At 44.5% G+C, this 17078-nt stretch overlaps 1 protein-coding gene across 2 annotated transcripts in view; it reads right to left on the bottom strand.

Moving 5' to 3' along the window:
• LOC311227099 (sialin) overlaps positions 1-17078 on the bottom strand; it is a 33141-nt gene that overhangs the window by 3643 nt on the left and 12420 nt on the right. For both annotated transcript variants that reach the window (XM_084312637.1, XM_084312636.1), the window contains exons 5-11: positions 16830-17063; positions 15796-15970; positions 11363-11481; positions 8596-8757; positions 7925-8057; positions 2586-2733; positions 1095-1185 (exon numbers count right to left, since the gene is read on the bottom strand). In XM_084312637.1, coding sequence (XP_084168763.1) covers positions 1095-1185; positions 2586-2733; positions 7925-8057; positions 8596-8757; positions 11363-11481; positions 15796-15970; positions 16830-17063 — 1062 coding nt within the window. The remainder of the gene's footprint in view (positions 1-1094; positions 1186-2585; positions 2734-7924; positions 8058-8595; positions 8758-11362; positions 11482-15795; positions 15971-16829; positions 17064-17078) is intronic.

Below are 17078 nucleotides of genomic sequence, written 5' to 3' on the forward strand. Positions count from 1 at the left end.
CCACGGTACAGTAATAAATACAGGAGCATTTATTCTATTTTATTATTTTTAGTATTGCCTATTTTTAAACTGAATCAAACCGCACTTTTTTTACTGTCAATTCTATTTTATTATTTGTATTACTGAATGAAACCGTAAACAGAGAGGCCTATTGGGATGCTAGATCCTAATTTCTTTTTTACTTTACCTTGCTAACCTATCTTTTTTATGCTCGCTTATGCCTGTATTTTTTACTGCTGTGAAGCACTTTGAACTGCAACTTCTGTATGAAATTGCAGTTTCATACAGATAAACAAAATAATAAAGTTTATTATTATTATTATTATTATTATTATTATTATTATTATTATTATTATTATTATTATTATTATTATTATTATTATTATTATTATTATTATTATTATTATTATTATTATTATTATTATTATTATTATTTATTTACCCATGTTGGTTGAAAACCGAGGCAAGTACAAGTGTGTGTGTATGTGTTGTTAGTGGTACGTGAACATGTCAGCTGGACAGATTTAGCTCGATCTCCGCTGTAACGGGTGACCAGGCCGTGATGGGAGAAGTACACAGTCGTAATACTCTTGTACTCAGAATTCTACTTAAGTAAAAGTATTTGAAGTATTTGATATAGAATGCAAATGCAAAAAAATGTTGCCATGTTTTCTATGCGAAAATCTTAGTAACTACTAACTAGTAAGTAGTAACTAATTGGTTCAGATTAATGTAGTTGAGTATGAAGTACAATATTTCCTTTGCAATGTAGAAATGTAAATGTAAAATGTAATGGATTAAATGTTTATGTTTGTCCCAAAAATGAAAATACAAAGTAAAGCACAAGTACCCAAAATTGTACTTAAGTACAGTAATTGAGTAAAGAATACTTTAGTTTCCACCACGGGTCAGATACATTTCCTGTACCCATAGGTGTCTGTTTCTCTGTTTAAGTGTTCACTGGATATATCATGTCTTGTAACATACGATTAGTGTTTGAATACATTTGATGACTGCTGATTGAGTTACCACAGAGGTATGATGTGCAAAATAACACATTGAAATTGAAAGTTGAGGAGGGAAAGGGGCCTTACATCTTCGGTGAGGTACCCTGTGACAATAGGTGCCACGACACCGGGGATGGTCGCGAAAGTATTGGTGATGCCGAGAAGGAAACCAGCATACCTGGCAGGGAGAAACATATATTAGAAATACTGTCACTGTCTTTAAGAGTAGAGGAGGAGAAACATATATTAGAAATACTGTCACTGTCTTTAAGAGTAGAGGAGGAGAAACATATATTAGAAATACTGTCACTGTCTTTAAGAGTAGAGGAGGAGAAACATATTAGAAATACTGTCACTGTCTTTAAGAGTAGAGGAGGAGAAACATATATTAGAAATACTGTCAGTCTTTAAGAGTAGAGGAGGAGAAACATATAAAAAATACTGTCACTGTCTTTAAGAGTAGAGGAGGAGAAACATATATTAGAAATACTGTCAGTCTTTAAGAGTAGAGGAGGAGAAACATATATTAGAAATACTGTCACTGTCTTTAAGAGTAGAGGAGGAGAAACATATATTAGAAATACTGTCACTGTCTTTAAGAGTAGAGGAGGAGAAACATATAAAAAATACTGTCACTGTCTTTAAGAGTAGAGGAGGAGAAACATATATTAGAAATACTGTCACTGTCTTTAAGAGTAGAGGAGGAGAAACATATTAGAAATACTGTCACTGTCTTTAAGAGTAGAGGAGGAGAAACATATATTAGAAATACTGTCACTGTCTTTAAGAGTAGAGGAGGAGAGGGCGGCTATGTGGCGTAGTGGGCAAGGCGCTCGCCACGAATGACGGAGATGCTGGGCTTGCCTGTTCGAGCCCAGCGCTCCACATTGCTTTCAGTTTAGCTGGTCGTTCATACTAATACACATTGGCTGTATTAGGGGGTGGGAAACTGATGGGTGGGGATCGGGCGTTGTGGACAGCGACTCCTACAGGTCGGTTGGTGCGCCTGCGCAGTAGAATCAGGAAGTGTCGGGGGCAGCGTTAGCCTCCCACGCGTTACTCCTCGCCACTGAGAGATCGAGCTGCGCAGGTGAAAAGATGCGACTGCTGTTACCTCAAGTACCGGAGGGGACTTGTGCTATGTATGACTTAGTCCACATTGCAGCCGGCTTGTGGGAGGCAAGAAACAGCGTTCGTGACAGGGGAGGGTTGAATTGGATGATACGAAATTGGGATGGGAGAAAATGTAGAAAATGGGAGAAAAAGTGGATAAAAAAAAAATAGTAGAGGAGGAGAAACATATTAGAAATACTGTCGCTGTCTTTAAGAGTAGAGGAGGAGAAACATATATTAGAAATACTGTCACTGTCTTTAAGAGTAGAGGAGGAGAAACATATTAGAAATACTGTCACTGTCTTTAAGAGTAGAGGAGGAGAAACATATATTAGAAATACTGTCACTGTCTTTAGAGGGCTATTATTATTTTTATTTATTTTACGTCAAATTTCGGCCAATCAAAGTCAACTATCCAAATCCTTAGTCGGGGACAGCCCTACTATCTGGTTCATAAAGACCCACCGAGGAGCGATGTCGATCTGGTTTATAAAGACCCCGGCAGCACTGGTTCCCCCGAGGGTCGCGGAGAGGGTGAGGAAGGTGACGACCATGACCGCACTGCAGCCAGCGTAGCCCACCGCCACCAGGAAGGCAGAGGGAAGCAGCAGACCTGAGGGGAGGGGGAGGGGGGAGAGAGGTTAACCTGCATGCTGGAATAGTAAGGTGTTTATTTCAGGTTATAAAATAGATATAACATTAAAAGGGCACTTCGCCAAAAAACAATAGAATAGAATAGATAGAATAGAAATACTTTAATCATCCAGAGGAAAATTTGGCACTACAAATCGCTCACAGTAAACATTTAGGTAGACAAAACAAATCACGAATAAAAATAACAAAAAATTGCATAAGAATAAAGAATAAAATAAGCCTAAGAATAAAATTATAATAATCAAATAAAATAAAATACGGTCCGGGATTCACATTTCCTATGTAATGTATTGTACATTCTAATAAATATACAGTAAAAAATACAGAGATCTACATTAAGTGTACTGTAAGTGTAATATTGACAATGTTGTTTTAAAAGTAAAAGTCCAGGAAGATGGTAATTGTCACTCTGTGCTCAGTGATGTAGTGAGGCACAGTGATGCATTGTAGAGTCTGATGGCTGTCGGAATGAAGGACCTGTGCTGTTCAGTGCTACATTTTGGGAGTGTTAGTCTAGCACTGAACGTGCTCCTCCTGTCAGCCAAGTCTGTGTATAGTGGGTGGGAGCAGTTGTCCCTGATGGCCTGGAGCTTAGCAAGGCTCCTCCTCTCCGCCACCACCGCTAGAGAGACCAGCTCCACCCCCTACCACGTTACTGGCCTTCCTGACCAGCTTATCCAGCCTGTTTGCGTCCCCGCTCTCAGTCCGCTGCCCCAGCAGGTCACAGCGTACAAGAAGGAGCCCGCCACCACGACTCATAGAACATCCTCAACATCCTCAGCCTTCTGAGGAAGTAGAGTCGGCTCTGGCCCTTCTTGTAGAGTGCCTCTGTGTGTTTTGACCCGTTCAGTTTGTTGTCGATGTGAACTCTGTGACAGGCAACATGAATGACCACAAGGTGGCAGGGACGCGGGAAGTCCGCGGGAAGTGGGGGTGCTGAGATATCGATCGTTTTTGATTAATTTTTTTTTTTTTTATATAATTTTTTTTTTATAAAATATATATATTATATAATTATACTTGTAGTTGTATTGTCTGCGAGACATCGCCACCACGCAACACGTCAAAATGCTCGCTATCTGCAAACAGCTCCACTGTCTGTCACGTCATAACCAACACTCTCGTTCACTAGAGGATACTATGATGAATTGAAAATGGGGGACCCTGATGTAAACAAGACGAAAGTCTTTCTCTGGTCTGCATCCCCTTAACAATTGTATGTATTGAGCTGTACTGTACTGTACCCATTCTGCAATCTGTTAATAAACTTTTCAATCAAACTTTTCAATCAAAACCGCTGCCCAACTCCGCGCTCTGAGCGTGTGAGACAAACAATGTAACCGTTCTGATCACAGCCCAGCTTACCCCACCTGGCTGTTGCGCCCTCCCTCTGCAATTCGTTCCCCGCATACATGATCGCCGACATGCAAAAGGTCTTCGACCAGACGACCACCCTCCTGGGGGCTCGGATAGTTCTGCTGGCTTGTTCATATATTCCTTTACTGCGAATTCAGCGTGCCAAACGCGTGTAGCATAATGCCAGCGGAAGAGTGCAAGAGCGCTCTCCGCTGTCAATATAAGTCTCTGTGATACTTTCTGAATATGATTTGGGAATGGGCAGGGTTATATTAGAAGAAAGACAGTGTAAACAATATAATTAACTCTGAATATAATAATGACGAAAAATAAACAGGATACACAACAAGGTGCATGCGATGAGGTTATATGTAGTGCACCTTGTTGTGTTATGTATCCTGTTTATTTTTCGTCATTATTATATTCAGAGTTAATTATATTGTTTACACTGTCTTTCTTCTATTATAACCCTGCCCATTCCCAAATCATATTCAGAAAGTATCACAGACTTCTATTGACCGCGGAATTAGTTATTATTAGTAAGACACAACATTTCCGTAGTAATTGACCACCAGACTCGTTCTCAGTTAAGGCATTAACTGGGTTAATTAATATAAATGTTATATTGTAACTGTCTAGTTACACATTGGTTCCGAAACATGTATGTTCCAGGCTGCGATTAAAACTTTGAATCTGAGAGAGCTCTGGTCAGCGAAGCCGGCGCCGTTCGCGACCTCCATGTTTTGGGGCTATTCATCAGAAAACTCGGATCCGCGATTCGGCTCCCATCCGTCGGGCAAGAACTGGCGGTTTTCAGCCTCTCTCTCTGGAGCTTAACGGAGTTTCGAGTTTGGGATTCACCGTGTTGAATGGGGCGTCTGAACTAAGCGAGGACCTCATGCGCATGCGCGGCGAAGAATGCGGAAGCGCTCTTGCACTCTTCCGCTGGCATTAAGCTACACGCGTCCCAAACCTATCCCAGGCAGGGCGCAGCCGCTGTGTCTATTTTTTTACCAACGGATTTCCAGTTCCGCGTTGACGCTTCCAGGCCGCGTCTATTCGAATCCCAACCGGTTCATGCGTCGGCTACACGCTGTTAATAACACTGCATTATCGAGACAGCGCCCCTATGACGATCTGAATGAATTCCAAGAGTAGGGTAAATCTGCAGTGCCGCTTCGCTCTGTGACATGAGTAGCCTCGGTTACAAATGTGGAATAAAATCCAAAACAACCTTGCAGTTGCAGTTACACTCCCATCCAGCAGGGGGTGCTGCAGCCCCTGCCGCACCCCCCCTTCCAGCGTCCTTGCAAGGTGGCGAGATACAACGTAAGGAGGACAGTAATAGAGGCAAAACGGCGCTACAGGGATAAAATTTAACTTCAATATGAACAGGCTGACTCTAGAGGTATGTGGCAGGGCCTCAAAACAATGACAGATTACAAAGGCACCTCCCTCAAGCTGAACAGTGACATCCACTTGGCAAATGATCTCAATACCTTCTATGTGAGGTTTGAGGCTGTGAATAACAACACCAGCATACAAACCACTGCAATGGAGGGGGTGGCCACTGCCAATAGAGACTCAGTGTTCAGGATAACAGAACATGAGGTGAGGAGGACCTTTAAGAAAGTGAATATCAGGAAGGCAGCAGGACCGGACGGTATCCCCGGCCGCGTCCTAAAAGTCTGTGCCGACCAACTGGCCCCGGTATTCACTGACATATTTAACCTGTCCTTAGAACAGGCTGTCATCCCCACCTGTCTGAAGAAGTCCACCATTATCCCTGTACCAAAAAAATCCAAGCCCGCTTGTCTCAATGACTACCGCCCTGTAGCTCTCACCTACATAGCCATGAAGTGCTTTGAGAAGCTAGTGAAGGGCTACATCTGTTCCTCCCTCCCCATCAACCTGGACCCCCTGCAATTTGCATACCGCCCTAACAGGTCCACGGAGGACGCCATAGCCCATGTGCTGCACACAGCAGCATCACACCTGGACAAGAGGCAGGGGAACTATGTGAGAATGCTATTCATCGACTACAGCTCAGCATTCAATACCATAGTCCCCTCCAAACTCATAGCCAAGCTCAGGGACCTGGGCTTGAACTATGACCTCTGCCAGTGGGTCTTGGACTTCCTGACGGGCAGACCCCAGGTGGTGAGTGCAGGCAACTGCACCTCCTCATCCATCACTCTCAACATAGGGGCCCCCCAGGGCTGTGTTCTGAGTCCCCTCCTCTACTCCCTGTACACACATGACTGTGTGGCACAGCGGAACAACAACACAATCATCAAATTTGCTGACGACACAGTAGTGGTGGGCCTGATCTCTGCAAACGACGAGAGGGCCTACCTGGAAGAGGTAAAGGTTCTAGCGGGATGGTGTCAAGAGAACAGCCTCTCCCTGAACGTCAGCAAAACAAAAAAGATGATTGTGGACTTTAGGAGGTCAGGGGTCAGGGACTACAGCCCCCTCAGCATCGACGGGGCACCGGTTGAGAGAGTGAACAGTTTTAAGTACCTCGGAGTCCACATATCCGAGGACTTGACATGGACCACACACATTGACAGTGTTATCAAGAAGGCACAACAACGCCTCTACTTCCTTAGGCGCCTAAGGAAGTTCAAAGTGAGTCAGAAGATCCTCAAGAACTTCTACTCATGCACAATAGAGAGCATCCTGACTGGCAATATCATCTCCTGGTTTGGGAATAGCACTGCACAAGACGGTAGCAGACTACAGAGAGTGGCCCGTTCAGCCAAACGCACAATTGGAGGGGGGCTTCCCACTCTCCAAGACATTTACAACAAGCGGTGCATGGGTAAGGCTAAGAGAATAATCAAAGACCCCAGCCACCCAAACAACTGCCTCTTTGAACTGCTGCGGTCAGGCAAGAGATACCGGAGTCTCATGGCAAGCACAGAGAGACTCAGAAGGAGCTTCTATCCCCAGGCCATCAGGATGCTCAATGAACAATGAACAATAACAGACCATCAAATACACCCACAACACACACATCCACACGCACACACTCACTTTAAATAAACAACACACTGTAGCACCCACTTTACCCACTTTAGACACTAACACACTTTATATTTATTGGCATCAATCTCATGCACCTCATTGCACCTCACCACCACAAGGTGGCACCACAAGCTAAGCTATACCTCACCATTTCTACACTGTATTGTAGAATTGTATCTGCATTGTATAGACTGTACATATACTGTATATATATATGTATATTGAAATTGTTTGTTTTGTTTACACTTGTTTACGTACTTGACTTTCTATTTTATACTTATATTATACTATTTGATCTTGTTATTTTATCTAGCACAAAACATAAAGAAGCATTTCATGCAAAAGTATTCTGTATTTCTGTATGACAACTAATAAAGAAACTTGAACTTGAAACTTTAAGAAGGACCTTTTTCCAATATATATGTGTCACGATATCTGCTTAGTCGTGAATAATCACATGTTAAGTATCCATCTGATCATATCGAACAGCACGGTAATGGAATGTGTCAAAATGAAAGTAATATTTGATTAAAATTCTCAAATATTTCTAAAGTAATTTATTGAGAAATCTGACTTAATACTTACTTTTTCTTATTAATTTAGACAACAACAAAAACCATACGACCACAGAGGTAGTCAATAAATAATACATATCATTACATTGTGTCACACAAACACACACACACATCCGAAACAATGCAGTTTGATGATACCTTACTGTAATCAAAGTAAAGTAAATCTCTTCAAAGTAAAAGTCCCCTTGCCTGTGACAGTGAATGTCTTGCGTACTGCGGTGACACTGAGCAGCCTCCTCTCAATGAGGCAGTCTGCTGCCACACCAGACAACAGAGAGAAGAACCACCCGCCGAGGTAGGGCAGGCCTGAGAGGAAGGCATTCTGGAGAGAGAGAGGGGGGAGAGAGGGAAGGGGGAGAGAGAGAGGGAGAGGGGAGAGAGAGAGGGGGGGGGGGAGGGGGGAGAGAGAGAGAGAGGGGGGGAGAGATGGGGAGAGGGGGGGAGAGAGAGAGAGGGGGGGAGAGAGATGGGGGAGAGGGGGGAGAGAGAGGGAGATGAGGGAGAGGGAGATAAAGAGAGTCACTACAGGGAGCACAGCGCAGGGAGGGAACATGTTCACTTGGATCCTGGATCAGACCACGAGGAGTGAAAACACTGGTCCATGTTCACAAATACTGAAGGAATACTGATCTAGAGTCAGCTTCAGTCTGTCAGTTTGAATAATACTGAAGGAACACTGATCTAGAGTCAGTTTGAATAATAATGGTCACTGGGTCCCTTCAGCTTTGTGAATATGTGCCACTGTATGTATCTGTGGAATGTGGGAACCCACAACTTACTTTTATAATTTTTTTTAAATAAAAAAAAATCGCCTCAATATGGGGTCAAATAAGAAGGTGAGAGAACCCCTAAATCCTTACCGATTTGAGGTCAAAGTGCAGCACGGTGTTCATGTATGTGGGCAGGGAGGTGAGCAGGGTGTAGTAGGACCAGTTGGCGCACATCTGGGAGATGATGATGCCCCACAGAGGCACCGACAGCAGCATGGGCAGCAGTGGCACGGACCAGCCGTGACCGGTACCCTGGCAGACGGGACCGAGGACGGGGGAGGGGGGGAGAGGAAGGAGGAAACAGAGGAAATTTTTTTTATTGTCAAAAGTATGCATAATGTTGTGTTAATTCCACGATAAGAGATATGTAATGTTAATTACCTGAAATTATTCCGTTTTTTGGGGGGGGGAAACCCTGCATATATCGGTATCGGTTGATATCGGTATCGGAAATGAAGAGTTGGACAATATAGGTAAAAAAGCCAACATCGAGCATCCCTAGTCTGAACCCATCATCACTGCACTCTTATCAGTGGAAAAACATTGGGGTTGTTTGCATTTCTTAAACCAACCACAGGGGGGCACTAAACCTCCAAGATGCAGTGACTTGCAAAATAGTGTTGAACTGAATGAATGAATGAATGAAAACTTTATTTAACAGATTGCAGAATGGGTACAATACAGTACGGCTCAATACATACAATTGTTAAGGGGATGCAGACCTGAGAAAGACGTTTGTCTTGTTTCCATCAGGGTCCCCCATTTTCAATTCATATAGACATTTATGACATACATAACATACATGACATTTATGGCATAGGGACATATAGGTATTTAGTACTGATACATTTGTGACATAGGCGGTATTCAAATATACAGTACTGTTACCCCTAGATCCTGATAGAGTATATACATATGATGGGGAGGGGACTGTACATTAGGAGGGGGTGGGTGGGTGGGAGGGGAATATACATACGGCGGGGAGGGAATATATACATGCGGTGGGGAGGAGACTGTCTATTAGGAGGTGGTGGGGGTTTTGGGCATTTACGGTGGCCAGTTTCGAATTGCAGCCTCCCGTAGGTGCTCTTTAAGGGCGGTTTTGAATGTGGGCAGGGATTCACATTCCTTTACAGCTTTGGGTAGGGCGTTCCACATTGTTGTGGCATAATTGCGAAACGTGTTTAGTCCCTTGTTTGAGCCGAATCTGGGTTTAACATGATTTGTTGAGCTTCCTCTGGTGTAGTGGTTGTGGTATTCACTGACCTTTGGGAAGTATTTTGACATGTACATGGGCACCCCGGTCGTATAGTGTATCTTGTAGACCAGGCCCATTGCAAGTTGCTGTACTCTGTCGTCTACTCTAAGCCATCCTAGGTTGGCAAAGTGGGCAGGGGTGAGGTGGGTTCTGGGGTTCAGGTCAAGTAGTAGTCTGACCAGTTTGTTTTGTGATGTTTGTAATTTTGTTTTAAGCGCCTTTGAGGTGCTTTGGTACCATGAGGTGCACGCATAGTCATAGTACCCTTGAATGAGTGCTCCTGCCAGAGTCCTCAGGGTATTCTTGTTTACCAGAGAGGAGATCCGGTACAAGAATCTAGTTCGTTGGTTGACTTTTTTTATTACATTGGATGCCATTTTGTCACAGGAAAGATTTGCCTCTAGGATGGAACCCAGGTAGGTAATTTCGTCTTTCCTTGTGACAATATTGTCACCCACTGTAACTGAGAAGCCGTCGGTCTTGCTGAGTTTGTTATTTGAACCGAAGAGAATGGACTCTGTTTTGCCCATGTGTAATGATAGTTTGTTATCAGCGAGCCATATGCAGATTTTGCCTAGTTCCGTGCTGAGGGTTTTTTCAACCTGCAATTTGTTCTTGTCAGAGACCAGCAGGGCTGAGTCGTCCGCAAACAGGAACAAGTTGCAGTCACAGGCTGACGACATGTCATTTGCATAAATTAGGAAGAGTAGCGGTCCTAGTATGCTTCCTTGTGGAACACCACAGCTCACTGTGAGGGGGGGGGATAGAGTACCGTTTACCTCTACCATCTGTTCTCTCCCCTCCAGGTAGGATTGCATCCAGCTCACTGATAGGCTATCAAAACCAATTGCTTTTAGCTTGTCCATTAGAATGGAGTGATTGACAGTGTCGAAGGCCTTTTGTAGGTCCAGCATGACCATGCCGCAGTATTTGCCAGCGTCCACCTCTTGTTTGATGTGGTCGTTCAAATAGAGGAGGCATGTGTCAGTGGAGTGGGACGTTCTGAAGCCAGATTGGAATTCGTAGATTAGGTTTTTTTCCGCCAGGTACTTTTCGACCTGTTCGTAGACTATTTTCTCCATGACTTTCGAGATGGAGGTAAGAATAGAAACAGGGCGGTAGTTGCCTGGGTCTAATTTGCTGCCCTTTTTGTGTAGAGGGGTCACTCTCGCAATTTTGAAGTCCTTGGGGACGTGCCCCTGTTTTATAGAGAGGTTTATTATGTGTGTGATGACTGGGGTGATGGCGGCTGCTGCGTCTCTGAGGAATTTGGAGGGGATGTTGTCATGGCCAGTGGCCTTGTTAGGTTGGAGGGCGCTCAATTTTTTGAGTACCTCATCGGTTGTTACCATTTCAAGTTTGAAGTCGTCTTTGTGGACCCCTAGGTTTTTGTAGTATGCTACTATGTGTTCTACCCCATAATGCCCTGAGTGGGAGGGTAGTTTGTTTACCAGTGTTGTGGCTATGTTTGTGAAGAAGATGTTTAAGTAATTGGCTACATCCAGCTTGTCGAATCAGACTAGACTGATTTAGAAATGCAGTGTTTCTGATACTGAGACTCAGTGAATCAGTGACTAGATTCAATCTTTTAAAACATACCTGAGATCCTATGGAGCTGATGATGTAATCTCTTTCCTCTTTGCTGATTCGACGATGGGTGCGAGGGTCATCTGATACCAGCATGAACCAAAACAATGACCAGAGGCAACCGATACCCCCTGAGAAAGAGAGAGAGATAGAGAGAGATAGAGAGAGATAGAGAGAGAGAGAGAGAGAGAGAGAGAGAGAGAGAGAGAGAGAGAGAGAGAGAGAGAGAGAGAGAGAGAGAGAGAGAGAGAGAGAGAGAGAGAGAGATGGGGAGAGAGAGAGATGGGGAGAGAGAGATGGGGAGAGAGAGAGAGATAGTTCACAGTTTGGTCTTTATAAAGTTCTATAACGCATCAGAAATTTGTACTGAACCAGATTTAATAGCAGGACACGGAAAAACACAAAGAGAAACTTAGGAAAAGAGGCCGAGAGCAAATCTGCTCATTTGTAAACATAGCGTCTATGTAAGTCAGCGTGCATAATATAACACGTTCTGTCATTTTCAGTCAAAAAGCGCTCGTTTGATGTTTTTGTTGTTTTTGTTGTTGTTGTTGTTGTTGTTTTTCAAATGTTGATTACAGCTCAATGAAATTATGTAGATTATAGGGACTGCTACCTTATCATTTAATAGAGCTGTAATTACAAGGATTCAATGTCCCCGATGACATCACTGGTGGCCATATTCAAACTCATTTACTCTCAATAACTGTCAAACTGAATGTGTGCAAAACTGTTTAAAGTTTTCGGATGTGTGTGAAATTATGCGCAAAAAATAAATCTGCATGGTTTTTTTGTGAAGTGTCCCTTTAAAGCTCAAATTGTGTCTGGGGGGATGGGGGGTTAATGTGACCAAAAACTAGGACAGGGTAAGTCACATATGAGTCAAGTGTGTGTGTGTGTGTGTGTGTGTGTGTGTGTGTGTGTGTGTGTGTGTGTGTGTGTGTGTACAACTGTACAACTGAACAAGCAAATCTGTACATTGGAATATTGACAAGACCATACTTGGTAATTTACTGTACATTGGGGGGGGTTGTGTTAGGACATTTACAGGGGCCAGTTTCGAATTGCAGTCTCCCGTAGGTGTTTTTTGAGAGTGTTTTTGAAAGTGGGTAGTGATTCACATTCCTTTACAGCTTTGGGTAGGGCGTTCCACATTGATGTGGCATAATTGCGAAACGTGTTTAGTCCCTTGTTTGAGCCGAATCTGGGTTTAACATGATTTGTGGAGCTCCCTCTGGTGTTGTGATCGTGGTATTCACTGACCTTTGGGAAGTATTTTGACATGTACATGGGTACCTTGGTCGTGTAGTGTATCTTGTAGACCAGGCCCATTGCAAGTTGCTGTACTCTGTCGTCTACTCTAAGCCATCCTAGGTTTGTCAAAGTGGGCAGGGGTGAGGTGGGTTCTAGGAGTCAGGTCAAGCAGTAGTCTGACCAGTTTGTTTTGAGATGTTTGTAATTTAGTTTTTAGCGCCTTTGAGGTGCTTTGGTACCATGAGGTGCAAGCATAGTCGTAGTACCCTTGAATGAGTGCTCCTGCCAGAGTCTTCAGGGTATTCTTGTTTACCAGAGAGGAGATCCGGTACAAGAATCGAGTTCGTTGGTTGACTTTTTTTATTACATTGGATGCCATTTTGTCACAGGAAAGATTTGCCTCTAGGATGGAACCCAGGTAGGTAATATCTTCTTTCCTTGTGACAATATTGTCACCCACTGTAACTGAGAAGCCGTCGGTCTTGCTGAGTTTGTTATTTGAACCGAAGAGAATGGACTCTGTTTTGCCCATGTGTAATGATTTGTTTGTTATCAGCGAGTGTGTGTGTGTGTGTGTGTGTGTGTGTCTATCTCTCTCTTTCTTTTTCTTCTCCGTTGACTTTTCGTTGACTTTTCAAAGTGACTTTACAATTTGTTCCTCACATTTGACCCATTCACTCACACATTCACACACCGACGGCGGAGGCAACCATGCAAGGTGTCAACCTGCTCACCGGGAGTAGTTAGGGGTCAAGAGTCTTGCTCAAGGACACTTCGACACACTGCCCGGGAGGAGCGGGAATCAAACCGGGACCTCCGGATTACCAGACCACTGCTCTACCTCCCGAGCCACTGTTGCCCCACAATGGGTTATGACTTATGAGCATTAAAATCTCCAACCCATATAACCGGAGATGTAATTTCCCTCATGATATTCTCAAATTCTGCCATAGTCAACCATTTACAGGGATTGTATAGATTGACTACAGTCAACCTCCCATGAAAACTCCAGATCTCCGGGCGGCGCAGCGGACATTGCGCTTGTCACCAACGCAAGAGACACCGGGTTCGAATCTGGCTGTCAGCGTTGCCTCCGGCTTGGGCCGGCCGTCATCCTAACTCAATTGGCAGAGTAAGCGGGTGGAAGTCGATGGGTGGTAATCTGGACGTTGTGGACAGCGACTCCTACAGGTCGGTTGGGGGACGCCTGCACAGCAGAGACAGGAAATGGTGGGGGTAGTGTGAGCCTCCCACACGTTACACCTCGCCAATGAGAGGCTGCGCTGGCAGGTGAAAAGATGTGACAGGCTGCCTCCTCGTGTATCGGAGGGGACACGTGATGCAAGGCTTCTATCCTCCCTACAACCGGCCAGTGGGGGGCATATGCGAGCAACGTTCAAGACAGGGGAGGGGAGAATTGGCACAGTGAAATTGGGATGGGAGAAAAATAGAAAAAAATATGAGAAAAAGTGGATAAAATTAAAAATTAAAAAAGAACTCCAGATCTCCACTGTCACACATTCTAGTCCTGAGCAGATTTCAACTTGCCAAAACTCTTGATGGCAAAACATCAAGGTGGTGTGATCAATGAGCCACCATCTTGTTTTTCATACCAGCGCTTGTATTCCTTTTTTTTTTTTTGGTCTTTTTCCCCCTCCATTTTCCTCCGATTTTCTCCCATCCCAATGTTAGTCGTATGCCAATTCCCAGTCCCTTCCTGGTCGCTGCGCTTTACCCCCCACAGTCAGATCATCTGGGAGAGTGGAGGCTACCACATGCTTCCTCCGACACACGTCCAGCCAATCACCGCTTCTTTTCACCTGGCAGCGCGGATTCTCATCGAGAGGGCGTAGCGTGTGGGAGGACCACACTATCCCCCTCACGTCCAATCCGCGCTTAGCAGGCGCCCCGACCGAACTGTAGGAGTCGCTGTTTACAACGACCCGGACCCACCCCGCCAGCTTCTCCCACCCTCTAATACAGCCAATTGTATCAGTGCAGACGGCCAGCCAAGCTGGTGACAACCCCGGAGCTGTGAGCTGGATTCGAACAGGCGAATCAAGCTCACAGCTCCGGGGCTGGTGACGAACGCAATCTCCGCTCGACCACCTAACCGCCTCAGCGCTTGTATTCCTAATGCTTTTTTGTTCTTTGAATTGCCCATCTGAGGTTTCTCCCCAAGTTTTCCCCCCTATTGCTAGGTTTTATTCTTTCCTTATCTTCATTGGGGAGTCTGGGGGTGTTGCAAAATTGTGGATTTTACGGTGTTTTTGGTTGTGGATCTATTGTGATCTGTTTAGATCTGTGAAGGCAAAGGGGGCAATTTGTTGTGATTTCGGGCTATACAAATGTGATTTGATTTGATTTGATTTGACTTGATTTGATTATCCCCGAAGGTAATCAGGAGGACCGGGGTAACTCGACCCCCACCCTCACAAGCTTTGAATCGCTTGATCTTCTCCGATAGATCTGTCTCTGAAATATCAGCACATACCCCATAAATAACTCCCGTTAGTTCCAGATTTAACCTCAGGGATGACCTCCTCCCAGACGCCTTTCCCAACTTCTTAGCCTTCTCCAATTGCTCAGTGTTGATGACACATGTAACCATTAGCAGTCCATTAGGTAGGATCCTCTGGCCTTCACGCAAAGCACTCAGCGCTTCTGTTATTTTCATGGGATTTACTGACTCAAACATCCCCATTCAGATCTTTCAGCTTTCAGTTACAACGCTCCTTCTGGATGACCCCTGACCTCTCCTGATACAGCAGATCCATCTCTTTTCCTGGTATCACACTTTTTCATTATGAATTGAAAATGGAGGACCCTGATGTAAACAAGGCGAACGTCTTTCTCTGGTCTGCATCCCCTTAACAATTGTGTGTATTGAGCTGTACTGTACTGTACCCATTCTGCAATGACAGACATTTGATTTCTCTCTCTCTCTCCAGTTTTAAGTTTTCTCTCATTCTCTCTATCTCTCTCTCCACAGACTTGATTTCTCTCTCTCTCTCTCCACAGACTTGATTTCTCTCTCTCTCTCTCTCTCTCTCTCTCTCTCTCTCTCTCTCTCTCTCTCTCCCTCCCTCCCTCCCTCCCTCCCTCCCTCCCTCCCTCCCTCTCTATCTCTATCTCTATCTCTATCTCTATCTCTCTCTCTCTCTCTCTCTCTCTCTCTCTCTCTCTCTCACCACAGAGGTAGAAGACTGCAGGCCAGCCCAGGGTCTGACAGATGTAGCCGGTGAGGGGAAGAGCCACGAAGGCTCCAAAGTTCGCCCCGGCGCCCGACAAGGTCATCAGGCGAGAGCGCTCCATCGGAGGGGCCCAGCGAGCCCACATGGCCATCATAGCTGGAAACGTCACACCCTGTGGGGACAGACAGACAGACAGGCAGAGACAGACAGACAGACAGACAGACAGACAGACAGACAGACAGACAGACAGACAGACAGACAGACAGACAGACAGACAGACAGAGGACAGACAGAGACACAGCCGTACACACATCAGGTTTGATGTCATTAAAAATCTTTTTAAAAAGTGTAATTTATTTGTTAAACGCTTTCACACAAACACAGTTTGATACAAAGTGCTTCACGTGTACAAATAAGGCAACAAAATAGACGTGTGCACGTGACACTAAGGAAGGGAAAAAAGACACTTTAAGAAAATAACTTGTTGCATAGTATAGTTAGTAATAGCAAGTATAGCATAGGGACATAGAAGTAAAACTGTATATTGTACAGTAGTGTACATAGGACCCAGTGCCTTTAAGTCGTAGCTCAACATTGTATTGCAATTATGTCAGGATTTATTAACATGTCTATTTTATCATGTCTATTCTACTTATTTTATTACTATTTACTATTGTACAATAGTACAATCTTTTATTGCACAATCGAAGCGGACATGGCCAACCGCATTTCACTGTATGCCCATGGTATGTATGTGATAAATAAACCTCTTGAATTTTGTATCTTAAATCTGCATGGTGTGCTGGGTGACAGACAGACACAGGACAGCAATATTCACCACAATGGAAGGCTTTGGACTAAAAATATATTTTTCAGACGGTTGTTTAAAACCACTAATGAAATCCACTAATTTAATACTAAAAAGCTAATATACCACTGTATTCAATACATTCTTCATACACACACAAACCCTCCTCAGATCTCACACTGTATATATACCACCATCCTCTATCTTTAAAACACATTCTTACCTCCCCAAATCCCTCCAGCGCCCTTAGTCCAAACAGCCAATAGGATCCCATCTCGGCAGCCAGGGGGGTGAGGAGGGTCAGAATGGCGGTGCCCAGCACCCCCCCTCCCAGGAATAATGACCCACCATAGTGACCCGACAGGTAGCCGCCTGGGATCTGGGTGCAGAGGTAGCCAAAGAAGAAGGCTCCTAACAACCAGCCCTGGGTCTCTGAGTTCCATAAGTACTGCGGGATCTGGGAGACAAGAGG

Source organism: Notolepis coatsorum, assembly GCF_963971535.1.
Source record: "Notolepis coatsorum genome assembly, chromosome: 4".
Taxonomy (NCBI): domain Eukaryota; kingdom Metazoa; phylum Chordata; class Actinopteri; order Aulopiformes; family Paralepididae; genus Notolepis; species Notolepis coatsorum.